The 27,820-nt window shown below is 44.0% G+C and overlaps 2 protein-coding genes across 2 annotated transcripts; one reads left to right on the forward strand and one right to left on the reverse strand.

The window, feature by feature from the left end:
• Window positions 1–540: 540 nt before the first annotated feature.
• Window positions 541–16,906, reverse strand: LOC141489088 (uncharacterized). The gene is given in 7 exon segments (XM_074189742.1): window positions 541–4,471; window positions 4,474–5,154; window positions 6,753–6,848; window positions 8,424–8,550; window positions 14,003–14,085; window positions 14,543–14,932; window positions 16,842–16,906. Coding segments are annotated over 6 exon segments (2,010 nt in total). The 5' UTR covers window positions 14,574–14,932; window positions 16,842–16,906; the 3' UTR covers window positions 541–3,479.
• Window positions 16,907–21,047: 4,141 nt separating this feature from the next.
• On the forward strand, window positions 21,048–27,689 carry OTOS (otospiralin). Its single transcript, XM_074189743.1, has 4 exons — window positions 21,048–21,188; window positions 21,600–21,673; window positions 22,365–22,391; window positions 27,432–27,689. Exons 2-4 carry the CDS (start codon window positions 21,622–21,624, stop codon window positions 27,614–27,616), a joined length of 264 nt encoding a protein of 87 aa, XP_074045844.1. The 5' UTR covers window positions 21,048–21,188; window positions 21,600–21,621; the 3' UTR covers window positions 27,617–27,689.
• Window positions 27,690–27,820: the final 131 nt, after the last annotated feature.

The following is a 27,820-nucleotide window of genomic DNA, read 5'->3' on the forward strand; positions in this document are numbered from 1 at the left end:
GAGGTAAGAACACTGCAAAACAGAAACCTAGGGGAAGTGTACCCTTTGACAGTGAAAGCATCGGCAAACAAGACAGCCACCAAAGGTCCTGGCATCAGAGCAGAGTTAACCTGGAAGTTAGAAATGACCAGGCCATACTAGGGTAGGAACTAGATGCCATAGAATGGAAGGGTCTTCTTTCAGGAAAGAAAGGATCTATGATTAGGGGGAAGTAATGGACTATTGAGGCACCACATGAAATGATACATCATTTCCAAAGGAAACAGGGAACACATATGATGCCTAACATCAGGGAATACAAAGAATATTTGCCCACTGATGGTGATGACATAACACAAACACTATCCAAAAACTCCAGATAAGTGTGCTTGATGGATTATCTTTATCCATTTTATTCCATCAGTATTCATCAGTTTGGTAGGATTCCACAGTTCTGCAATTAAACAAGAGAGCTGTGAACTGCAGATTCCAAGTTAACTTGCTTAATCATGAGAAGCTAACCAGTGACCTCCACCCTTGCTTTTACTCGTTATGGTGACCAAACCCAGCTATGCAGAGGTGTCTCAATTACCTGGAAAGCCCGCCAGCTCTCCTCTGTCCCAAGCCGTCCCTTTATTGTCCAACAGGGAGAGATGACCGTAAGCACTTGACCAATAAGTGACCCTGGTTGCCCGTTTGCAGTTTGCCTTTCTACTGGCCCATCAGCTCATGTTGATGTTTTGGCATCCGATCTTCAACCCAACCCAAGAAGCCAGCTCGTCTACTTTGGTTGGACATCGTGGAAGGTCAACATAGGTCTGTTAAGGTCTTGTTTGGCAACCAATGGGATTCTATATTTTGAGTATACTATCTGGAGGGACAAGGCCAAGTTCTGTATTTTTAGCTCGGTTTACCTGCATTGTCCAGGTATCAAGGCCTTGGAGGAAGGGAGTATGCATCTCAGATCATGAGGAAGATCCTAGCTTTACTTCATTAGAGGTGGTCCATGGACCTTGATAAAGTACCATGGGCTCAGAGCTCTGCCTCAGTGGGTTTTTTTCCTTGCATATTGGACAATTTTGAAAATCCCAGAAGAGGGCAGAGAGTGACAGAAGCAGCAAGGTCACAAACAGGGTCTTTTGTTAGCACCTTGGGAAAAGAGCCCCAATATAGCAGAAGCCAAGTCCCTCCCCAACTCTGGAATAAATTCAGCTTGTCAACATCCTTAAAATGTGCTGGTCCAGAGTGTGGTCACAGAAGGATAACCGGGGCGGGGAAAAAGGATTACAGTGGATTTATAACTTCTTCATTCATGAAAACTATGCCTTTCTTAACTTACCCAAGATTGCCTCAGATATTTTGGCTGCAACATCACAATACAGATGCATATTGAGTCTAATGCACATTGAATCCAATAATAATTTTAAAAACACCCAAAATCTTTTTTTCATTTTACCATAAAATCATGTCTCTCCTATCTCAAATTTTTGACATTTTTTTTTCACTGCAAATACAAGCTCTAACATTTATGTTTAATTTTCATCCTTTGAAACTCAGCCCCATGTTCAAGGCTGTCACAACACTTCTGGATCCTGTTTCTTTTATTTGGTATGACCCAGATTGATGAGACATCAGGTTTTAAAAAATAAAATCTTTATTATTTTGAACTTGACAAAAACAGAGGGTTATAGTTCCTAAGACCATAGACCTCCATTTGAAGGTTCTTTCAGTCCAGCCTCCTTTTAGAAAGCTCAGTGCCTGATTATTTAATAGAAGCTTCATATAGACTATGTCTACCTGTTTACATCATTTCCATATACAAAACCATTGAAAAATCATATACATATAATCAGATTTTGATTATTTGCAGCCTTTTTAAAATTATACAGCCAACAGTTGTTCCAATGTAGTTGTTCCAAAACTCTTTGTTTGTGTCCCTGTCTGTACCTTTTTCAATGCAATGAATGATGATTGCCCAAGTCTTCCACATCCTGAGTAGAGAGACGCGGAATGAAATGTCTATTTTCAGACGTGACCAAAGTGCTGGACTATTTAGCCTGATCACACCTACGCGTTAAAAAACTTTTTGAATGGTGAGGGGAGAGACTTAGAAGACAAACAGAGGAGACTTAATTACAATGAGGTTAAAGAAAAAAAAATTTGCAAAATATTTTTTTAAAATGCACAGAGGCAGGAGTGGAAAGTTTGACAAGTGTGGCATCCGAGTCTTCAGGAGCCTGGAGCACTCCCTTACGGGCCTTTTTTATCTGATATGGAATAACTAATGCTATGGAATCATCAGCTTTGGAGTTGATGATTCAACCAGTTTGGAACACATAGAATTTGAAGATTATCTAGCCTACATTACTCTGTTTTTTCCACAAAAAGACTTTATTAACTAACTTCAATATAAACTATAACAGTGATATTTCATTAACCTTAGTAGTCAATCAATAAGCATTTCTAAAGTGCCAGGCCCTGTGCTATGCACTATGGATACAAAGAAAGGTTAAAAACAAAAGCCAAACAGTCCCTGCCCTCAAGGAGCTCACAGTCCAAGAGAGGGAACAACATGTAAATACCTCTGAACCAATAAGACAATAACCCCATCAATCAATAAAAGAAATGACCTTATTCTAGCAGTGCAGCTTTTTAAAAACATTTGATAGGGGCAGCTGGGTGGCACAGTGGATAGAGCACCAGCCCTGGAGTCAGGAATACCTGAGTTCAAATCCGGTCTCAGACACTTAATAATTACCTAGCTGTGTGGCCTTGGGCAAGCCACTTAACCCCATTTGCCTTGCAAAAACCTAAAAAAAACCCCAAAAAACCAAATCATTTGATAGGTTTTCATATGATCTTCACCCCTTTCTACCCAGAGAGCTATCTCCAGTTACAAAGAATGAAGGTGGGGAGGGTAGGAAGCAATTTAGCAAAACCAATTGAAATAATCTAACAAGGCTATTTATCCCTAGTCACCCCCAATCTCTGCAAAAAAAAAAAAAAGGGAGACAAGTGCATTTCCCATTTCTCTGGAGTCAATCTGGGGTCATTAAAATTACACCACATTTGAGTGGTTTTTTTGTTCTGTTTCTATTGTTGTCCTCATCTTATATACTTGTATTTTTGGTTCTCCTTACTTCACCTTGAATAATAAATGACCCTTGCTGCCCATTTGCAGCTTGCCTTTCTACTGACCCATCAGCCCATGTCAATGTTTCAGCATTCGATCTTCAACCCAACCCCAGAAGCCTGCTCATCTACTTTGGTTGGACATCGTGGAAGGTCAAGATAGGTCTGTTAAGGTCTGGTCTGCTCATTAGCTTGTTTGACAACTACTGGGATTCTGTATTTTGAGTATACCATCTGGAGGGGCAAAGGCAAGTTATAAATTTTTGTTCATATCATCATGTTTCTTTGAATTCTTTTCCATTTCTCACAGTAGTATTTCATTATTTATATGACACAACACATTTAATCATTCCCCAATTGATGGACAGCTATTTTGGGATAACCTGTTCTTGAAGGAATTCATCACATTCAAAATGTTTTGCTCCAGTATGAGTTTTCTGATGTTTAATAAGATGTCCACTCTGGCTAAAGCCTTTCCCACATTCATTACATTTAAAGGGTTTCACTCCGGTATGGGTTCTTTGATGTCTAATGAGGTGTCCTCTCTGGCTGAATCCTTTTCCACATTCATTACATTCAAAGGGTTTTACTCCAGTATGAGTTCTCTGATGGGTGATAAGGACAGCCCTCTGTCTGAAGCCTTTCCCACATTCACCACATTCAAAGGGCTTCTCTCCAGTATGTATTCTCTGATGATAAATGAGGTTTCCTCTCTGACTGAAAGCTTTCTGGCATTCATTACATTCAAAGGGTTTCACCCCGGTATGGGTTCTCTGGTGTCTAATAAGATGGCCCCTTTGGCTGAAGCCTTTGCCACATTCACTGCATTCAAAAGGTTTCTCTCCAGTATGAATTCTCTGATGGCTTTTCAATACTTGACTCTCAATGAAGGCTTTCCCACATTCATTACATTCAAAGGGTTTCACTCCAGTATGGATTCTCTGGTGATAAATAAGCAGCCCCCTCTGACTAAAGGCTTTCCCACACTCCTTACATTCAAAGGGTTTTTCTCCAGTGTGAATTCTCTGATGGCTTTTGAGTACCTTACTCTCACTGAAGGCTTTCCCACATTCATTACATGCAAAAGGTTTTTCTCCAGTGTGAATTCTCTGATGAGTAATAAGGATTGCCCTCCGGCTGAAGCATTTCCCACATTCACTGCACTCAAAGGGTTTTTCTCCAGTATGGATTCTCTGATGATAAATAAGCTGTCCCCTTTGACTAAAGGTTTTCCCACAGTCATTACATTTAAAGGGTTTCACTCCAGTGTGAGTTCTCTGATGCCTCACAAGGTTGGCTCTCTGGCTGAAGCCTTTCCCACACTCAATACATTCAAAAGGCTTCTCTCCAGTGTGGATTCCCTGAAGGACTTTCCGCATTCAGTACATTCAAAGAGTTTCATTCCAGTATGAAATTTCTTATGTTTATTCAAGATTTCCTTGGGCCTGAAGGCTTTCTCATATGGATTATGTTCATAATGTTTTTCTCCAGTATCAATTCTCTGAGGGCCAGTGACATTTTGTCTTCTGTCAAAGGCTTTTTCATATTCATTGTCTTCATGCAGTTTTTCTTTACTATGAATTCTATGAAATTTAATTAGATCTGAGCTGTAACTGAAGGGCTTCGAGCCCAAGCTACACCTACCCAAGGTTTTTTCTAAAGAGGATCTATTATACACATTCAGGTCTGAAAAATCCCTGAAGCTCTTTCCAAGTGTCTTATACTTGTAGAAACGTTTCTCCATACCTTCTTTCCACAATGCACCCAAGACTGAGCCCAGACTAAAATTTCTCCCTAGATTATTACCCTGAGACATACTCCCTTTATTAAAAGTTGTTCTGGGCATGATTGCTACTTGTTTGGATGGTCTTTCCTGGATACTTCTTAGTTTATTTAAATTACTACCATCTTCTCTAGCTTCTCTAAGCTTTGAACACTGGACAGGATCCTTTGGCAATCTTTTCTTGGATGATTCTTCCTTGCAAATAGTTTGTATCAGAAGGGAATCTCTGCTTGTAACTGTGTTATCCTCAATAAAGGATTCTGAAAGAAAGGTGAAAAAAGTCACTAAGCTACTGTTTGTTATGCTAAAAAGAACTTTTATAAAAAGCTTTAATGGTCCCTTCCATCATGGAGAAAAATGTTCAATCTGGAATAGTAGAACAAATATTGCTGAGAGGAATTAAAGCCAGATAGGGGAGGAGATAATAACAGAGTACTTTAGGTGGCCAATATTCAATTAATTAAAAACCTGTAGATGTCATTAAAGAAATACTTCAATGAAAAAATAGAATTATCCTCTGCAGAATAGAGGAAAGCCACTGAGGAGGGGCTCAACTAACTCTATTATTCAATAGAAAAGTGTAAGATTGCAAGGAATAAATAATATACTATCCCTACTGGCTGATGATAACATGATTTACTTTAGAGGACTCATAAGAACTGGCAAAGAATCTAACTGAAGTAATCAATAGCTTTTTTTTTTTTAGGTTTTTGCAAGGCAAATGGGGTTAAGTGGCTTGCCCAAGGCCACACAGCTAGGTAATTAATTATTAAATGTCTGAGACCTTGAACCCAGGTACTCCTGACCCCAAGGCCGGTGCTTTATCCACTATGCCACCTAGCCACCCCTAATTAATAGCTTTGGTAAGTTCAGGCTACTTAATAAATTCAAAAAAATTAACAGCATTTCTGTGTGATAAGAACATAATCCAAGAGGCAAAATATAAAGGAAAATCACATTCAAAATAACTAAAAAATGCATAAAATATTAGGGAGTCAATGTACAACATCTCAGAAGAAATAATACAAAGTACCAATAAAAATAAACATAAATGGCAAAAGTTTCTGAAAGTCAATATACCAGGGCATATTCAAGACTCAAAAGACATTTTGAAACACCTTGTAACAAAATGAATACCTTTTAGTTGATTGGAGGGGCAGACTATTTGTTACTGGGCTGAGCCAATATAATAAAAATGATTATATATTAAGAAAATGTTTAGATTAGGAGCTATTTCAATCAAATTACTAAGGACAAATGGGACCTTTATGTTTTTGAAGTATAGGTCTAGAAATGGGTTCTCTCGGTTCAAGTATACAGACATTTGGAAAAATTCCTTGGTTGCCTGTGCAAAGAGGCATATTAATACCCTGATGGTAGAGGTATGAATTGATCCAATCATTCAGGAAAGCAAGTTAGAATTATATCTGCAGAGTAACTAAAATGCCCATACACTTTAGGCAAAAATCTCAAAGAGGGCAAAGACAGAAGGAAAGCTCACATATATCACAGAATGTTCAAAGCAGCACTTTTGTAGAAGCAAAGAGCTAGAAACAACGTAATAGTCGCCAAACAGAGCTATAACACATATATGTATATGAATGCTTTTGTCAATGGTTATTCAATTTTTAAATGTCTGTTTAAAACAATGAAAACTAAACAACATTCATCTCTTTTCTGATACAGGGACATATAAGGAGAAAGAGAGTGATCAGCAAAGCCACCTGCTCAAGAAAAAGAAAGACATCTTGTTAGCCAGCCCTGGTCTTTGCCCTAGTCCTAAAACGTTAGAGAAGAGCTCCCTGTCCGATCTGACAAAGGGGAAGACCCTTAAAGTGCTTTTCACTCATTTACTCACCTGGACAGAAGCATCTTGGGCCTCCCCGCTCAGGCCTCCATGGGGCTTCTCCTCTCTCCAACAGGGAGATCACATCCAATTTGGAAACTGGAAGCCCTATGGATAAAGAGAGAAGCTAGATAGCATTGAGGAGACAAGGGAATCTTGGAAGCATGTGCTGCTTTGTAATGCAAGGGAGGACAGGTCACAGATCTAGTTTAAGTGAGTTCATTAAATGCTTGCAATGACTGCAAAGAGGCTCAAACTTTTCCTTCTATCTCAACACAGATTCATCCCTCAGACATTCATTAAGCATCTGTTATGTAGGTACCAGGCACTACTCCAGATACTTTAGATACAGAGAAAAACAGAATTCCTCCTGGAATGTCTCAAAGATATCACTAAAGAAAGAACAATTACAAAGAATCTTGAGGAGGTGGGTCAAGGTTATTCAAAGGCCTCCAGAAGACAGGAGGTAGGAAGTCAAGGCTGATGGAGAGGTGATGAAAGGAGTAACATGGCACTGGAGCCAGGCCATCAGGAACTTCTGGAAATGGAAGTGATGGGATCAGACCTGCAATATCCTCTGGGACTTCACTTTTTTTTCTTTGATGTTTTATTTTATTTTTCCAATTACTTGACATGAAAATTTTTCACGACTCATCCACTTGCATATTTATGTCACCACACTTTTCTTCCACCCTCCCCCCGGCAGTGACAAGCAGTCTAGTGAACATTGTACATGACCATTTGTGTTTAACATGTTTAGATAGTAATCATTTTCTTTATGAGAATCAGAACTTAGGGAAAATAAAGAAAACCATGGGATAGGAAGGAAAAACATTAAAAGGAATTTTTTTTTTTAAGTTTTTGTAAGGCAATGGGGTTAAGTGGCTTGCCCAAGGCCACACAACTAGGTTAATTTTTAAGTGTCTGAGGATGGATTTGAACTCAGGTACTCCTGACTCCAGTGTTGGTGCACTATCCACTGCACCACCTAGCCACCTTAGAGAAATTTTTAAAAACTGAACAGGTTCTGTGGTTTCGGGCTTTTTTCTTTCATCTGGATGTGGAGGGCGTTATCCATGACAGGTCTCCCAGGGTTGCCCCAGCTCTCAACCACTGAGAGGAGCTGCACCCATCAAAGCTGATCAACTCACATTATTGTTGTTAATGTATACAATGTTCTTCTCTTGGTTCTGCTCCTTCTCTCAGCATCAGTCACTGTAATTCTTTCCTTTTAAATCTTTCAGCCAGTAAGTATTTACTGGTGCAAAGAACTGCATTAGGGAGATGGAAAGTTTAGTTAAGATGTCATCCCTGCTGGCTTACTTCATGGGGCTTCCAGTCTAGAAAGAGAGAGATTTCATGCAGAAATCTCTGAAGGGGAAGGAAATCCTTTCAAGAGGAACTGGTATCCTAATTCCCCAGAGATTTTGGCAGAAATCTTTGACCTGAGGTCCAGGGATCAGAGAAACTGAAGCATTGGGACTGGCACAAGGAAGCTATAAGATTGTCACTGATAGCATGGGAGGGTCTTTCCCCAGGAACACAGAACAGAACCACTCTGCTTATTGGCCATAAGGACTTAGGACTCTCCTGAAGGGATAAAAAGTCTAGAATCTTCCTAGACAACAAGGTCAACATTTCAGATTGCCCATATCCTCCTTGTCCCAGGGGCACTGTGCTTACCGAGGGAGATGAGGTTCTCATAGTTTTCTAGCATCACCTCCCTGTAGAGGCTCCTCTGAGCAGAATCCAGGTGTCTCCACTCCTCCCGGGTAAAGTCCACAGCCACATCCTCAAACATCACCGATCCCTAAAACAAATACATTCCTACTCAACACTTGGTTCGTATGCCCCCTTTGTCCTAGACTCTTATGGCTAGCTTTTCAGTTTTGAACACAGTCACCCTGAAAAGTCCTTTCCACAAGTAAATCTCAAGAAAATCCTATCCTTTCTTCCTAGAAGAGCCCCGAACTAGGATCCATCTCAAGAGTTGACATAGTAATCTCTCTCAAAATAGTAGTAATTCCTGGTAGCTTCAGGAAATCCAGCTCTCTCCACTGTTAACCAAACCCCTCTGGGCATGAGGTTTTGGGGAACCCAACCCAGGCATGGCTAGTTGTGCTTGGCATTCTTTCCATTTCCAACTGCTAATGGCCCTTTGCTCTCGCAAAGAAAGATCATCGCTTTTCCACTGGACTGTGAAATCGGGAAGAAGATGATCTCCAAGTTATTGGACTATCTATGAACAATGGCAGGCCCTGCTCAGTTTTGGGGAAGCTAGTCCCTCCAGCATTGCTTCCATGGATCCTTGTCTGTATCCTCCCTGAAAACACCCAACAGACTCATGCAGGGAGCCCTTCTCTCCTTCTCCTCCTCCTGAGGCATATGTGCAGCCTTTTTTTTTATCCCTTATTCTCCCTGCAGGATTTAAGGCAACTAAATTTTCAGTTATACTTTAAAAAAAATAGATTTAGATTTTCATGGATATCTTTTCTTTAGACATTGCCTAGTCTTCCTGAACTATCGTTTATAAAAAAGTTTTTTTTTTAAGAGGAAAAGAGGAAAAAGAATGTTAGGAAACCTGATCAATGTATTGAAAAAATGTGTACAATGTTTTAGACTCATTTGTAGAAGGAATGGGGAGAGGAGTCTTTTCCTTCACCTCTGCTTGGATACTAAGCTGGTATTTAGAGTTTCACAAGATTCAGTTTTGACTGTTTTGTGGTGGTTCTGTTGTCATTGCTCATGATGGTTCTCCAGCTCAGCTCACATAATTTGCATCAGTTCAGATAAGCTTTTCTGTTGTCTGTATTCTACCTTCATCCTTCCTGATAGCAGTCGTATTCCACATACCCCCCCCATCAATAAGCAGCTTTCTTTGCATCTTTACTACCACAAAAAAATACTGCTATAAATATTTTGGCATCAATCAGAACTTCTTCATCAATTTAAGATATAAACCACTATTAATGAAATCTTTGCATCAAAGGGTGTAGACATTTCACATCTTATTTCCATAATTTCACATTGCTTTCCAGAATGGGCCAAATGGCATATTCCTGCACCTGTCTTTTAACAACCTCTTGTACATTGACTAGTCTCATCTTCAGTTATCTTTGCCAATTTCCTGGATGCAAAGAAAAACTTAAGGTTGCTTTGATGTGCATTTCTCTGGCTATTAGTCACGTGGGGTTATTCTTTCATTTAGTTGTTAACAGATTGAGATTCTTCTTTTGAGAACTATTTCTTTATTTCCTTTGACTATCTCTAGGAGAATAGCTTTTGGTCTCATACATCTCTGGTAATTGTCTACATATCTTGGACACCAAACCCTTATCTGAGAAATATAATATTTTTTCAGCCAACACAACTATTCTTACTGCAGATATATAAATTTTGCTTGTGCAAAAGATTTCCAAATAATCATAATTATCTGATTGTCTTTTGTAATACCCTTTATCCCTAGAGTTTAAGAATTAAACTCCCTGGGGGCGGCTAGGTGGCGCAGTGGATAAAGCACCAGCCTTGGAGTCAGGAGTACCTGGGTTCAGGTCCAGTCTCAGACACTTAATAATTACTTAGCTGTGTGGCCTTGGGCAAGCCACTTAACCCCATTTGCCTTGCAAAAACCTAAAAAAAAAAAAAGAATTAAACTCCCTAAGGATAAATGCCAGTAGGGATATGGAAAAACTGGGACACCAATGCATTATTGGTGGAGTCCTAAACTAATCCATCCAATGAGAGCAATTTGGAATTTGCCCAGCAGGTATAAAACTGTGCATATCTTTGGTTCAGCAATACTACTACTAGGTCTGTATCTCAGAGATTTAAAAAAAAAAGGGAAAAAAACCACATGTACAAGACTAGGCATAACATAGTTGGAAAGAATTGGAAATTGAGGGGACGCCCTTCAAGGGGAATGACTTAAGTTACAGAATATAAATGTGATGGAGTGCTTACTATTCTTCTATAAGAAATGATTAGCTGACCGGGTCTATACCCTGAAGAGATGAAGAAAAAGGGTAAAAACATTACTTGTACAAAAATATTTATAGCAGCCCTGTTTGTGGTGGCAAAGAACTGGAAATCCAGTAAATGTCCTTCAATTGGGGAATGGCTTAGCAAACTGTGGTATATGTATGTCATGGAACACTATTGTTCTATTAGAAACCAGGAGGGACGGGATTTCAGGGAAACCTGGAGGGATTTGCATGAATTGATGCTGAGTGAGATGAGCAGAACCAGAAAAACACTGTACACCCCAACAGCAACATGGGGGTGATGATCCACCTTGAAGGACTTGCTCATTCCATCAGTGCAACAATCGGGAACAATTTTGGGCTGTCTGCAGAGGAGAGTGCCATCTGTATCCAGATAAGGAGCTGTGGAGTTTGAACAAAGTGCAGGGACTGTTCCCTTTAATTTAGGAAAAAACAGATATCTTATTGTCTGATCTTGTTACCTCTTAGACTTCTCTTCTTTAAGGATCTGATTTCTCTCTCATCACACCCAATTTGGATCAAGGTACAACATGGAAACAAAGTAAAGACTGACAGAGTGCTTTCTGTGGGGGGGTGGGGGGAGGGAAGTAAGATGGGGGGGGAAATTGTAAAACTCAGATAATAACTTTAATAAAAATTAATTAAAAAAAAGAAATGATTAGCTGGCAGACTTGTGTGAACTGATGCTGACTGAACAGGAGAACATTGTACACATTAACAGCAACTCTGCATGATAATCAGCTATGATGGATGCTGCTTCTCTCAGCAGTTCAGTGATCAAGGATAGTTCCGAAAGATTTGTGATAGAAAACTGTGAAAGAAAAAGTGCCCTCCACATCCAGAGAAGACTAAGGAGTCTGAATCCACACCAAAGCAGACTATTTTTCACTTTAAAAATTTTTGTTGGTTTTTTTGTTTCTTGTGGTTTTTGCTTTTGTTCTGATTCTTCTTCCACCACATGATTAACATGGAAGTATGTGTAACATGGTTCTTCCTTTATAACCTCTATCAGACTACTTGATATCTTAGGGTAGGGGACAGGAGAAAACTATACAAAGATGAATTTTAGGCCTAACCTGTATCATATTACTCATTGTCAAAGGGAGGGAGGAAGGAAAGAAGGGAGGGAGAAAAATACAAAACTCAAAATTTCACAAAAAATAAGCGTGGAAAAAATAAAGGGAAAAAAATGAATGTCGAGAACTATCTTTACATAAAATTGGGAAAAATCAATTAAATAAATAAAAATGATTAAACTCCTAACAGCTGGGTTTTTTTTTCTTTTTGCAAGCCAATGGGATTAAGTGGCTTGCCCAAGGCCACACAGCTAGGTAACTATTAATGTCTGAGGCTGAATTTGAATTCAGGTCCTCCTGATTCCAGGGCTGGTGCTCTATCCACTATGCCACCTAGCCACCCCCCTGCAGACAATTTTCAAAGGAAAAAATCAGAGTTATTAACAGTGAGGGAGCAGTGAAGTAGTACAATGAATAGAGCACTAGCTCTGAAATCAGAAGGAGCCGAGTTCAAATCCGAACTTGGATGCTTAACTAGCTATGTGACCCTGATCAAGTCACTTCATCCTGGTTGCCTCAGCTCTTCCACAGTAAAATGAACTAGAGAAGGAAATGGCCAAATCTCTACAGTATCTTTACCAGAAAAAAAAAAATGGGATCAGGAAGAGTCAGATACAATCGAAAACAATTTAACAAACAACAGTGACATGAAAAATGCTCTAAGTCACTAGGGTTTAAAGAAATGCAAATTCAAACCGCCTCATACATGGCTAAGATCACAGAAAAAGAAGAGGACAAATGCTAGAGGAGATTTGGGGAAACAGTTTACACTATTGGTGGAGTTGTGAACTGGAGAATCTTTTGGATCCACACTCAAAGGACTGTAAAACTGTGTCTACATTTTGACCTAGCAATACCACTGCTAGGTCTGTATCTCAAAGAGATCAAAGGAAAAAGGAAAGGACCATTATGATAAAAAATATTACTCACATGGGGCAGCTAGGTGGCGCAGTGGATAAAACACCGGCCCTGGAGTCAGGAGTACCTGGGTTCAAATCCGGTCTCAGACACTTAATAATTGCCTAGCTGTGTGGCCTTGGGCAAGCTACTTAACCCCATTTGCCTTGAAAAAAAAAAACCTAAAAAAAAATATTGCTCACAGCTCTTTTTGTGGTGGCAAAAATTTGGAAATTGAGGGGATACTCATCAACTGGGGAACTGGCTGAATAAGTTTTCATAATTGAATGTTATAGAGCACTATTGTTTGATAAGAACAATAAACAAGATAGTTTGTTTTGTTTTTTTAGTTTTTGCAAGGCAATGGGGTTAAGTGGCTTGCCCAAGGTCACACAGGTAATTATTAAGTGTCTGAGGTCACATTTGAACCCAGGTCCTCCTGACTCCAGGGCTGGTGCTTTATCCACTGTGCCGGAACAGGATAGTTTCAGAAAAGCCTGGAAAGACTCGCATGAACTGATGCTGAGTGATGTAAGCAGAACCAGGAGAACACTGTACACAGTAACAGCAATGATGTAATGATAGTGAGTAACTCACCCCTACAAAGACCCACTACAATTCCAAAGGACTCTGGATGGGGAAGTGATGGGTTCAGAGTGTAGATGTAAGCACACTGAGTTCATTCTCCTTATTTTAAACACAGTTAAGGCAGGAATTTGCATATTTAGTTCACTCTCTTTTTTTTCCTTTTTTTTTTAGGTTTTTGCAAGGCAAATGGGATTAAGTGGCTTGCCCATGGCCACACAGCTAGGTAATTATTAAGTGTCTGAGATCAGATTTGAACTCAGGTACTCCTGACTCCAAGGCCAGTGAGTGCTCTATCCACTGTGCCACCTAGCTGTCCCCTCTCTTTTTTTTTTTAACATAACTAATGGAGAAATTTGTTTTGCCAGACTATACAAATTTGTAATGGGTTTTATTTTTCTTGTTTCTCAATGGGAGAGGCAGGGAAGAGAGGGATTTCAGTACCAAAAATAAAATAAAATTCAATTTTTTTTAAAGAAATACAATGATTTTAGAATCTATCAATCTAGCTTTCATGATCTATAAGCTCAGCATCATCTCTCAAAATAACCAGAAGCTTCAAGGGAAAACGTCAAGGCTCAGATCCCTCAAGAAGACTGAAATAAAAGGGTGCCACTGAAAATAAAAGAAGTATTCCAATACATTAAGCAATATTATGGTATGAATGTGACACAGAAGAAAGAGAAAGTAAACTTGAATTCACCTGAAACTTGGCTGTGAGGAACCCAAAAGTCACTTCTTCCTTTTCCTCCATGCTGCCGTCTTGGTGAAAAGCAGGGTCTTGAGCTGGATAAGAAGAAAGAAGCCAAGGGGAGATCAACCCTAAACCCAAGCTCTTAAACAAAACCCTCAGGAACACCCAAGTGCATCTACTTTCAATCCCATAGTGGATCATCCCTTTATGGAACTTCTCTGCCTCTATGACTCAGCTGTTATTCAGCACTGAATAAAAATATGGTAACATTTTTTGGAGTAAATGTCTTCTTCCTTCATTATCCTTCAGTTGAGCTTTCACTCAGTCAATCCTTTCCTTCAGGTAAGGTACATAGTAGGCACTTAATAAATGTTTATGAAATTAACAGGCTAGCTCAGAGGCCAGAAAATGCTAAAGGACCTGAACTGGATAATGATATCCTAAAGGGAAGCAAAGCTAGGAGGAGAAATAAAAGTTGGAGGTAGCCTCTCCCCACCCGTACCCCCAGATGGGCTACTGCTCCCCCATTAAACCCTTCTGGATTCTCACCTCTCTCCCTAAGCATTGAGTCCAAGGCCATGTGGTCATTTGTCTAGTCCTCTAAATCCAGCCAGAATGACCAGGAATTGCTTTACCATCAGCAGACAGAAGGCTGCTCCTTCACTTCAGGTGATGCCCTGGAATTCTGACTAATGGTCTCAGGACAAGAAGTTTCTCCTGGCCTGGAGACATTTTTCTGGGAAACACCATCTACCACCTTCACCTCCTGGTAAAGGTGAGATCTGGGAACTCAAAAGCAAGATCACTTCAAAGGGGCCCTTCACTCTGAGGCTCAGGTCTTGGTCCCATCTGAGAAGTGTGTCTCTGGCACTACAGGCTGGGATCAATGAGAATCCTTTCCAATAAACAGGGTATCCAATGTCACCATTTCTATTTGACCTAGAACAAAAAATAGCAAGAAGACAAGAAAAAGAAACTGAAAGAAGAAATTCTCACTTTCTGTAGATGATATAATGACATTCTTAAAGAACCTAGAGAGCCAGCTAAAAATTGGTTGAAATAATAACTGGCAAAATCATATGATGTAAGATGAATCCATACCAATGATTAGAGTTTCTCTATAGTACCAATAAAACCCAGATAGAAGAGAAAGAGAAATTGCATATAAAATTACTACAGAATGGGGCAGCTAGGTGGCACAGTGAGTGGATAGAGCACAGGTCCTGGAGTCAGGAGGACCTGGGTTCAAATCCAGTCTCAGACACTTAATAATGACCTAGCCGTGTGGCCTTGGGCAAGCCACTTGACCCCATCGTCTTGCAAAAACCTAAAAAAAAAAATTTACTACAGAACGTGTAAAATGCTTGAAATCTACCTACAAAGACCACATGAGTATATAACTATAACTAAAAACGACTGCTTATAGAAATATAGACCTGAATTGAAATGCTCACAAGAATTCTGCCTAAATCAATGAACTTATTCAATGTCATACTAATCAAACTATCAAAGAATTACTTTAATGGAATTAGAAACAATAGGAAAAGTCATTTTGTAGCCGAAAGGTCAAGAAATTTGAGGAAATAATGAAAAAGGTGAGAAAGAAGAAAGCTTAGCAGGACCAGACTTCAAATTATAGTAAAAAGCATTCATTCTCAAACTAATTTGAGACTGATTAAAAAAAAGATGTAATTAATGGAACTGATGAGATACACAATGAATAGAAAAACGAAGTTTTCCTCTGCTGTTTGAGACACAGACTCCAGCTGCTAAGGATGAGGCTCGGTTTTTGAGAAAGACTGCTGGGAAGGGCACAGCAGACGGGAGGAAAGACAGCTGGGATGGGCAAGGCTGCGGTTTGGATAAACAGAGACCAAACGGGAAACAGTCGGAGAAAACCATCTCTCAGCTCGGGTATAGAAACAAGTCCCTGATCAGACGGGGCAGAGGGGCGACGGAAGATAAAATGGGTCATTTCGACGCCTGTTTCATCGGGAAACAAACCTCAAGACCTGAGAACGCCTTAGAGCGAGCAGCATTGTCAGAGACGGGGAGGCTCTCTCTAGGTGAAACTTTTATTTTAGGTGTTTTTGGCAAAGCAGTGGGGTTAGGTGAGTGCCCAAGGCCGCGGCCAGGCCAGTCTGAAGGGTCTGAGGCCGCACTTGAACTCAGCTCCTCCTGCCTCCAGGGCCGGGGCTCTACCCGCTGCGCCCTGCCGCCCGGACGATCGGTTTGTGTTCATTAGAAAGCGGGACCAGCCCCGTGCCCTCAGCGCCAGCCTGGGCACCCCCAGAGCCAGCCCGGTGCCCCCAGTGCCAGCCCGGTGCCCTCAGTGCCAGCCTGGTGCCCCGAGTGCCAGCCCGGTGCCTTCAGCGCCAGCCCCGTGTCCTCAGTGCCAGCCCGGTGCCCTCAGGGCCAGCCCGGGCACCCCCAGAGCCAGCCCGGTGCCCTCAGCGCCAGCCCGGCGCCCTCAGGGCCAGAGCAGTCCGCGCTCACGGCCTCCGTGGACCATCAGGCCCGCGCTCGCCAGATCTTAAGCCTCCCTCGGGGAGCGCGGCCCCCAGCCCCCGCGGGCTCGTGTCCTGGGGGGAGGGGGCAGCCACGGGCGCTGGCGGCTTCGCTCCTCGTGGGGCCCGGGGGGCCGGGCCCCCCGTGACCAGACCGCGGGGGGGCGGCGCGACGTGCCCACTCGGGGGGGCGCCGCGGCAGGGGCACAGCCGCCCGCCCCGCCCCCCACGGCCACTCCTCAGACACGGACGCGCGTGCTGCTCCTGCCACGCGTGCCTGCCGCCGGGCGCTGCGCCTGCGCACTCGCCGCGCCCCGCCCCTCCCCCAGCCCGGCCCTCACCTGTCAGACCGCGGGGTCCCGGCTCCGAGCCCCGGAGCACCGCGCCCACAATGCACCGCGCTCCGGGAAGGCGGGGCCCAGTCACGCCGGGGGCCCGAGGGCATTCTGGGAAATGGAGTCCGGCTGCGGGAAGGCGCACGCGCACGTCGGGCCTCCCCGGGAGGGGACGCTCTGCGCCTGCGCCCCGCGCCGCGGGTGGGCGGGGAGGGGGCGGGGCGTCCCGGCGCCTAGCCCCGCCCCCGGGCCCTGGGAGGAAGGGCCGGGCCGCGCGGGCCGCGCGTGTCCGTGGGTCGGTGCCCTCCGCGGGCACTGCCACAGGCTGCCGCTGGGCCGCCCAGAGCCCCACATGTTTTTCAGGAGAACCAGCGGGGGGCGGCTAGGTGGCGCGGGGGGCGGAGTCGGGAGGACCTGGGTTCAAATGCGGCCCCAGACACTGAGTGGCCTTGGGCCGGTCACTTAACGCCACTGGCCTTGCCAGACCTGAAAAGAGAGCGAGCCGGCGTCCAGGCGCCCTCGCCCACCCGGCCCACCCGGGGAAGCCGCTGAAGGGTGGGTGAAGCGCCGTGGAGCCGAGGTGGCACCGGCCCCGGTGCCAAACTCAGCCGCGGGCACCTTGGCTCAGAAAGCCGCCGTTCCCGCGAGCTGTACCCGGGGCACCTGTAGCGGGCGCCTGGCAGGGATCCGGCCTGGCAGCACCTGGAGCCGGGCCACGAGCGCCGCCCAGGCCTGGGTCCCCCACGGGCCCTGCCCGGGCCAGGTGCGGCCCCTCAGGTGTGAGAGCCCCATCCCCTGCCACCGCAGATGCCGCAGTGAGGCCCCACTTCTTCCCTCCTCCCTTTGCCCGGGTCCGAGGGCAGCCGAGAGGATGACCAGTGCTAGGCCTGGCCACTGCCGGGGGTGCCCCAGAGCGGGACGGCCTGGCACACCCCATCCGTGGCCTGGCAGCAGGCGCTGGTGAGCATTCGGCCACTGCACCACATGAAATGTTAGCCGAGGAAAACTCCTCAACTTTTTTTTTAGGTTTTTGCAAGGCAAACGGGGTTCAGTGGCTTGCCCACGGCCACACGGCTAGGTCATTATTAAATGTCTGTGGTAGGATTTGAACCCAGGTCCTCCTGACTCCAGGGCGGGTGCTCTATCCACTGCGCCACCTAGCCGCCCCTTACTCATCAGCTTCTTGCATTGCTTTGGTTTTTGGCGTCCAAGTTCACCCGTTGGTAGGTTGTCCGTGGTTTAGATCCTGCAGCGGACAGGCTACACACTAATGGAAGATCACCTCTTAGCTAAATCGTGGACAGAAGTCACCCATGGGCCTGAGGAACAAACTTTACATCAAACCAACTTTATTAGGTAAACTAAGTCAGGTTACAGATTCAACTGCTTTAACAGGGTTTCTGATGGGCTAATTGAGGAAGAGGATTTCCATGTCACCAAGGAGTCAGGAAGAGTCGTCCCTTGGTCAGGTGAAGTTAATATGAAGACAGATTTGAAGTCCACCAAAGATTGCAGGAGGAATATTCCTGAGTCTCAAGTAATGAAAGAAAATCAAAAATTCCCATTACATTCCCAATGACCTGGGCTCACAAGGAGGATCTGTGGCTGGACGTGAAATGCCACTGGTCTCCTAGTAGCCCTGATTTCCCTGGGGCTCTACGCATGGTGGTCACCTCTTTCCATTGGAAGGTGAATTGTGTGATTAACAGAGAGCTGGCATCATCTTCCATATGGAGTGGATCATTCAGATCTGTGATTTGGTCCTTCTCTAAGGCAGAGGCAAAGCCTGGGGTCTCTGGCTTCTTCCAGATTGTGCCTTCCATTTAGGGGGGCCTGTGGGAAGGAAAGGAGCCAAGATTCATGGCTATTATGTGAATAAGTTTTCATCATTTAGTTCCATTTATTAATTTTTATTATGGGGATCAGGGTTGTTCCTATTGGGAATCCTTCTAAATGTAATTTAATTTGGAGCCTGACTTAGTTTATCTATAGAGTTCATCTGATGAAGTTAGGAACTTAATTATCAAACTGGCTGAAATCTGTCCTTATGGGATGTGAAAATTTACTCAAGGCCTCAAACATTGTTCAGATAAGAAGTTAGAGGAGGGATCCCAATAGTCTTCCATTAGTCCATTATCTTGTTGACATATAATCAGCCTATTGTGAACTCTCTAATGGAGCTTAATATGGAACTTGACTCAGTTTACCCATAGAGACCATTTGGGCTTGTTTCCTTAGGGGATGTATGAGATGCTGACTCTGCTTAATTAAATTTATTCAACTTTTATGACTTTAAAGGAAACATGGGACAGTGAACACTTTTTTTTTTTTTTTAATTTTTGCAAGGCAAATGGGGTGAAGTGGCTTGCCCAAGGCCACACAGTTAGGTCATTATTAAGTGTCTGAGGTTGGATTTGAACTCAGGTCCTCCTGACTCCAGAGCCAGTGCTCTATCCACTGCGCCACCTAGTCCCCCTAATGAATGCCTTTTAAAAAAATTTTATAGCCCAAAAAGAATGTATGAGATTGCAATATTTAAAGGGATCATTTCTCTATCATTTTGACATAATTTTGTCTCTAAGAAGCCTTCTTAGCATCCTAATCTGGTTCAGCAGTTTTTTTCTACTTCTTTCCCTTCCCAGGTTCTTGCCTCCATCCATCATTTCTTGGCTTGATTTCAGCACTCACCTCCCACAAGAGGAGATATTTTTCCAGCAGCTCCCCAGAATGAACAACTTCCAGAGGCAGCGATCTCCTCCTGTTCCTTAGTTCTCCAAGCCACCTGTCATGTCTGTGAAAGTAGAGATTCTCCCCCATGGATGGTCTGGACCAAGCCGGTATAGAAGCTTCTAATTCCTACATTCTGGGATTTGTTGTTTTAAATTAGAGCCCATTTTACTCATGTTGGGATGAAGGACGGTGAATAATTAGAATTTACCTTTATACCTGAATTCAGAGCCTACTATTTAAATACTCAAGGACACTAAGTTTTCATTGCCATCCCTAATCTGGGTGTGACAAGGCAGGCCAGAGACAGAGAGCAGAATGGGTTTATGAACCACTTTGTCAGGACCCAATTTGCACATCATAAGATAACTCCCTCCTTGGAGCTCAGCCTTGATGAAGTTCTGGCACAGAGTACATAGAGGCATTCTGGGGGCTCCAGTGACCCTCCCAGGACAAGCCCACCACGGAGGACAATATAAAGATTGATGATGTTTGTCCTTCATTCTGGAAGAAGACCATGATAAGAAGGAGGTGATGTCATGACTAGCATTTGAATTGGATTTGAGTCGGGGGGCTCACCAGCCTCACTTTCTCCTCCAGAGCCACCTGGTTCCAGTGGCCAGAGATGGATCAGGGTCATTGGAGATATAAGGCAATCAGGGTTAAAATGACTTGGCCAAGGTCACACAACTAGTAAGTGGCAAGTGTCTGAGGCTGGATTCGAACTCCCATCCTCCTGACTCCAAGGCCAGTGCTCTATCCGCTGCACCACCTCATTTGTGGCTATCCAAATTGGAGTCCCATGGGAACAGCAGAGTTGAGTGCATAGTTAGTTTGGGGGTTACAGTATAAGACCGGTCATACCAATCCACATAATACCAGCAAGCACAATTCAGGGCAGGACCTGTCATGATTGGTAGATGGCTTCTGGTACTTAGTTTTCCCAGGCTTAGAGCCTGTCTGTAAAACAAATCTCTAGAAACTAAATTATTATTGAATTCATTTCACATATAATACTAATCCATATAAAAATCATAACTTTTGCTATTCCCTAGCTAGGAATTTATCAGGAATGTTGCAGGAAAGGATTCATGCTTTCCTTCCAACTAGCAAATGATGATACAATTGGATTTTCCTTAATTCATGTAATAAAATTAATTAGATTAGATTTTATTTGGGCAACATTGGGTTCAGCCTTAGAAGCTTTATGCAAGGGTTCTTGACTTGGGATCCATCAGCGTAAAATTGTTGGGTTTTTGTTAAACGTATTTCAATAAAATTGGCTTCCTTTCTCATTGCATTTGAAAACTTTACTCTGATAAGGGGTCGGTCCACAGCCTGGGCCAGAAGGAGTTTGTGACACAAAAAAGTGAAGAAATGCAAAAAAATTCCTTTTGAGAACCCTTCATTCTCGGATTCACAATAGAGATCCCTCAGAGCTCATTTCTCTATTTTTTTTCAACACAAGTGGTACTGTAGTCCAATTCTTTGGAGAAGGAAAACTTCAGATTGGTGCCTCAAGAAGTGACGTCTCCTTTCCTTATCCCCCTGCCTTTGGGAAGAGAGTCACCTCTTTATATCATCAACAGAAGCCTATTCAAGCAGGACTGCTGAATCAGCCTAGAGGTAACTTCTGAGATAAAAATGGGAATTGACCTCAGGGGGAGAAAACAAAGGTTCGACTTCTTGGGTTTCTGGACTCAAACTCACAGTCTTGACTGGCAACTTCTAAAATAGCTATACAGAAAGGAGGGAAGCCTGTTTTGGGAATTATATTCAGATCCTCCTTGCTATGAAAATAATGAGAGATTCTTTTCCTAAAGAGATCTAAGGTTTTCGTGAGCTGCCAGACATGGATGTTCAGCGTCCATCTGTTGCTTTGTTTATAAGGGAGGATTCTATGGAATGAGTGTTTGAGGGGATCCGGTGTCCTTAGGAAAGAGATGGGGGTGTAAAAAGCATCCATAAGAACTTAAAATTTATTTTAAAGAAATGGGGGGATAGTGGTGACAGGTCTCTTTTTCATTTGTTGGACAGCTGCCATTTGAGATTTCCAGAGATGAAATTCAACATTGCCGGCGAACTCTTCCTCTGTCTGCTGATGGGGGCAGGTGAGCTGGGGACTGAGAATGCGGCTGGGAGAGGAGGAGTGAGGAAAGCCCCTGGGCGGGAGCTTTGGGAGCCTGGGCAAGCCGTTAACCCACCTGGAGCCTTGGTTTCCTCCTTTGCAGTGCCAGAACAATAATAATAATAATAATTATTAATAATAATAATACTAAGGGCTATTGGGAGGATCATTGCTCAAGGATTGGAAGGGTCCTTAGAGGTGCCCACTGTGAGCCAGTGACCGGTTACGCTGGAATAATGAGACAAAGAAACAGCTCCTGCCCTCAGAAGCTTACACTGAAAAACAAGTTTTTAGAGATCATTTTAGATTGACAGGTGAGGAAACCAAGTCCCAGGGAGACTGGTAGCCTCCTTGGTAACTTTCCCAAGGTCACAGAGGTAGATCATCTGAATCCAGTTTGGCTGTTTTTTCCACTCAAATAAGAGAGCCTGGATGAACTGCTTTTAGAAATCTTGGGAAAGCCTGCATTCATGCCCTCTGTGGATGCTTTGCTTCACAAGGGACTGTGGTGACTTCCTCTCTCTCGTGCCCACATGTCTCTGTTCATTGCCCTTTCTGGGTCTTTTGCACATGGATTCTTTCTGAAGGCTCTGAAAGCTGACACGGAGCCAGCTGCTGGTGGCGGTCTTCACTCCCCCCCACCCCCCAGTGATACACGTCTTCTTTATTTGTAGGTGCCAAGCCGGTCCAGGAAGATGGAGGTAATGGATGGTTCTCATTTCTCACATCTCTCTGTGTGTATGGTTTTTAAAAGGATTAGGGGTGGGAGGGGGAGACATGGGGGGGGGAGAAAGCCAGGAAGAGGGGAAACATTCCTTATTTTAGGCAGAATAAAATAAGGGCATAAAAACTGTTAACTGGCATCCTCATCATCAGCATCGAGTGTTTTTTTGCCAAAACCAAAGAGAGTCTGTTGGCTCTGGGTTTCAGTGACTTCGGGTTGGGAAAGCATAGAGTTTAGGTGATTCTGTAAATAAAAAGGATGATAGGTATGAAGAGACCTGGCCCTGGAGCAGGAAGCTGGGGGGGGGGGGAACTGGCAGGGGAGCCAAGTTTGCCTTTGGGGCCCCCAGCTTCTCTACCTCTGGCCCAGCCAGGGCTCCTATCCAGCTCAAGGTATGGTGGGAGACCCACCTGAGCCTCAGTTTCTTCATCTGTCAAAGAAGGGGATGGGATTCAGTGGTCTCTGAGGTCCCTTCCAGCTCTAGATTTGTGTGGTCCTTGGGGTTTTTGTTCCTATTCAGTGTCCTCATAGAGCTGATAGCAGGCTAGAAGAGCTAAAGGCGATGCAGGTCCCAGCCCAGGCCTGAGACTTACTTTGTTGGCGCGGTCAGGCGAGTCACTTAGTGTCTGTAGCATGTACTTTACCCATAAAAGGCGGATGAAAATATCTGCACTACCTTCCTACTGGACTTGGGGGTTTATGGAGGAAACATATTGCAAAAACTTCAATGGCAAATTTTTATCACCACCTCATTTCTCATTCTTATAAGCCAAATCATGGCGCAGGAAAAAGAGTCCAGAGGAACTGAGTTCAAATTCTACTCCTGGTGATCTTGGGCAAGTCACTTCCCTCCCTCGGGTCTCAGTTTCCTCATCTGTAAAATAGCAGATCAGTCTGTCTGGTTCTTCCAGAAGAATTTCATTTTAAAAGAAGCCCAGAGAGGGCAATACAAAAAACAGACATGAAAGATTAACGGTGGCAGGTAGACACAGAGTTTGGCATATTTGGGCCAAGAAAATGTTTTTGGCTCAGGACTGGAGACCAAAGAAGTTAAAGGAGTATTATGGAGCCAAGTGATTAAGCAATCAATGAGGCAGTGGTAGAGCACCAGGCCTAGAGTCAGGAGGACCTGAGTTCAAATTCAGCCTCAAATATTTAAAAGTTGTGTGACCCTAGGCAAGTCACTTCAGCCTGTTTGCCTCAGTTTCCTCATCTGTAAAATGAGCTGGAGGAGGAGATGAGGTACTGCCTTGGTCTCTCTGCCAAGGAAACCCAAATGAGGTCACAGAGTATTGGACTTGACTTAACAACAAAGATTGATATGAGATACAAGACGCAAAATGAACTCGTCTCTCCTCAAAGAGCTGACATTCTAGACAATCCGAAGGATGCACAGAATTTATGCACAACAGATTCAGGTCATTTGAGGGGGGGGGGCTTCTGGAAAGACTTGCACAAGTTGGAGTTTGAGCTGAGTCTTAAAGGAAATGGCAAAGTGGGAAAGAGCCGGACTTCCACTTCTGCCCCGCTCGTCCTTTGTGACCCATTCCCCTCCCTGGTCTTGGTTGCGTTGATTCATCAGTCTAATGAGGGGGTGAAGGGCCCTCCCAGCACTAGATCCTACAAAGCCAATAAGAAGTGGATTGACCCACATGCACCAAACCCCAATGGGGGCCGATTTCCCAGATGACCTTGAGGACAGGTTGGAGGGAGGGCGCTATAGGGAGCCTGTAGATAAGCCAGCTCTGGTCCCATGGGACGGGTTCCCAGGCTGCATCGCCCTCTCCCCACTTACAGTACAGCTCCCTGCAGGAATAAAGATTTTCTTCTTTGAGAATCCTTTACTTTTGCCAAATCACAAACCCTGGGTGCTTCTCGAAAATGAAAGGTCAGCTGTTTCTGCTTCCTGCCTCAGCCTATGGGCCCAACCCTCTGTCCTTGCTTTGTGTATCTGTCCTCCCTGGAGACTGGCCAGAGAAGCGGGGGAGTTCAGATAAAACCAGCTTGGTTTCTTTTGAATGTGCTGAATTTTAAAGCAGTTGGCACTCCCACTTGGGCTTCTCCCCGGTGTTAAGTTACCACATTCGTTCACGGGACATGGCAGCCCTAGATGAGCAGGGATACAAAATGAGGGGACTGTGTGTGAACGATCTCTAAGCCACTCTGTGGCCAAACCTTTCCTTGAGGAATCTGGCCACGGGGAGGTTAAGAGATTGCTTGGCCCAGGATCATAGCACTGGTGAGTGTCTGTGCAGAATTTGAACCCAGATCTCACCAGCTTCAAGTAGAGTGTTCTAGCCATTGCTCCCTAGAACCTCAGAGTCACGTCCACCTTTTGTTTCTGAGAGTCCTTCTCTAGATCACTGACTCTGGCTCCTCTCCATTGTGACAGATGGCTTCCTCGGGGTTCACTGGCATCTTTTTCCATCCTCAGAGGCAGCAAAGATTGGCTAGACAGTGGCGATCGGGTTCCAGCTTGTTTCATACCTTTTCTGAAAAGGCTTCTCGAGCTAGAAAAGAGCCCGACTCTCCAGTTCAGCCTCTCATTTGATGGCTGAGGAAACTGAGGCTTGCTCAGGGACACAGGTGGGATTTGAACCCGGCTTCTCCACCTCCATGAGTACCGCGTCTCCAGGTCCCCAGTCACCTCTCCCACATCTTTGGAAACTCAGGTTAACTTTGGGCAGGGACAACAGGGGGTCATGCATCCATTTGTTGTGTCTGTTCCAGGAGAGCAGGGACTGATGGATTATTTATCCCTCTGTCCCTAGCCAGCCTAACACAGGTCTAGCACAGTAATCCTGCTAATGAATTAATTTATTAAGACTTGTTGGGCGGCTAGGTGGTGCAGTGGATAAGGCACCAGCCCTGCAGTCGGGAGTGCCTGGGTTCAAGTCTGGTCTCAGACACTTGGTAATTGCCTAGCCGTGTGGCCTCGGGCAAGCCACTTAACCCCATTGCCTTGAAAATGCCTAAAAAAAAAAGAAAAAGAAAAAAAAAGACTTGTTGGTTAATGTGTTGATCGAATAGCAAGGTGCTGAACCTCCTGGAGCCTCAGTTTCTTCCTCTGTAGAGGGATGACATCTGGAATCCTTTCAAAGTCCAGAAAACTGAACCCAGGGCCCTTCACAAATCTTGGAGGCTCCAAGCCCCCAAGCACTTCCATTCCTTGCTGCTCTGCACCTCTGTTTGTGTTGCTTGTTCCCTCCCTCCCCATCCAGACGGTGGTCATTCATGAAGCTTTAGAAGCTACCCCACCCTGGGGTGGCTAGGTGGTGCAGTGGATAGAGTACCAGCCCTAGAGTCAGGAGGACCTGAGTTCAAATCCGGTCTCAGACACTTAATAGTGACCTAGCTGTGTGGCCTTGGGCCAGCCACTTAACCCCATTTGCTTTGCAAAAAAACCTTAAAAAGAAAAGCTACCCCCCCCCCCCCCAACATGAAGCCTTCTTGCAGTAGGCCAGCTCTCACCAGTCTATCACCAGGGCCAAGTGGGTGGAGATTAATGTGCTGTACTTGGAGTTAGAAAGTTCTGAATTCAAATCCTGCCTTAAACATTTACCAGTTGGGTGTCTCTTATGCTCAGCCTCAGTTTCCTCATCTGTACAATGAGGGAAAGAATAGCACCCACCTCCCAGGGTCTTAGGAAGATGAAATGAGATGAGTAAAATGCTTTGCTCTTCAAGGGCTGCAGACATATTAACTATGATTATTATTTCTTATTCTCGCATGACCCAGAGCCCTTTCTGTCTGGACGACACAGAAAGGATTTCATTATGTTTTATTTTGTCTTGCTCCTTTCTTAGCCCACGCAGGCGGCTCTTTTGTTGTGGTGGCGGTTCTGACTCTTCACGATCCCATTTGGGGTTTTCTTGGCAAAAATCCTGGAATGAGGTAGGAGGTGCAGTGGATAGAACTATGACCCTGGAGTCAGGAGGACCTGAGTTTGAATTCAGCCTAAGTCCCTTGGGCCCACTCACTGTGTGTCCTAGCCAAGTCATTTAACCCCAATTGCCTCAAAAATAAGTTACTGGAATAGTTTTCCTTCTTCAGTTCATTTTACAGATGAGGAAACTGAGGCGTGAAGTGACTTATCCAGAATCACACAGTTAACAAGTGTCTAAGGCCAGATTTGAATTGAAGAAAATGCATCTTCCTGACTCCAGGCCTATCATTCTAACTACTGTGTCCCCCAGCTGCCCCTTATCTTGTCTCCCCCAAGCCTGGGAGTTCCAGATAGGGCAGAATAGTATCTTCTGGCCATAGTCAGAATTGCTCACCTTTTGATAACAACACTTCAAGATCTGCAAAGGGTTTTCCCTATCCTCAAGCCCCTGAGTTAGGTCATGTCAGAGGAGTTGTTCCCATTTCACAGATGGTAACTGAGGTTCAGACAAGGGAAGGTGACATATCTGAAGTCACACAACCAGAAAGTCTCAAACTCGGGTCTTTCTTGAAGCAATGGTCTTTGTGCTAATTCATCTCATTTTCCTCAGGTAAGCAGAAGTCTTTTTTGAAGCAGTAATGAGATCTGTGGCTTTAGGAGGCAGCATGGCAGAGATGCAGGGGGTCAGGGGCATGAGTTGGAATCCGGCTTCTGCTACTCACTATCTCAGGAACCTTGGGCAGCGTCTCTGGGCCTTAGTGTCCTCATCTGTAAAATAAGGAGACTGACCTTTGACATTCCTCCTACCTTCCACCTACAATCTTGCTTTCCTCTCCATGCAAGAAGCATTGGGAAGAGCTCATTCTGTGCTGAGGGGGGCAGCTAGGGGGCACAGTTTATAGTGTATGGGAGGGGGAGGCAGAAGACCCATGTTCGAATCCTTTACTCCAATGACCTGTGGTTATGGGTAAGTCATTGAAATCTCTGGGCTGCAACGTCATCACTTGAGGCTAATGATAGCCATAGAGTTGTTATGAGGGGGAAAATATATGTACAAAGCTTTACAAACTTTAAATGACTATAATAAGGATTAGTTATTATTATTATTATTATTATTTCTGTTTTTATTAGATCCTTTTGCGGAGCTGCCAGCCTTGCCCTATTGGCCTTTCTCTACTACTGACTTCTGGTCCTACTTCGAGTACTTTCAGACGCTGGGAGCCTACCACCAGATCAATGATTTGGCCCGGACCTTCTTTGCTCATTTTCCCCTGGGTGATACCCTGGGCTATGATGTCCCTTATCAGGAAGACTGAAGTTCTTTTCAGGAGTCAGAGACCAAGGAATTTCAAGCCAAAGGATTGATTTCCTTTCTTCCCAAAATGCATATTCATAACATATACATACATATATATATATATATATATATATATATATATATATATATATTTAGTTGGTGATCGACATTTGTTGATTAAATCAAAAAATGCTTCTTGCGGGGGGGGACCCTCATCACTAGT

The sequence above is a fragment of the Macrotis lagotis genome, chromosome 5, assembly GCF_037893015.1.
Source record: "Macrotis lagotis isolate mMagLag1 chromosome 5, bilby.v1.9.chrom.fasta, whole genome shotgun sequence".
Lineage (NCBI taxonomy): Eukaryota > Metazoa > Chordata > Mammalia > Peramelemorphia > Peramelidae > Macrotis > Macrotis lagotis.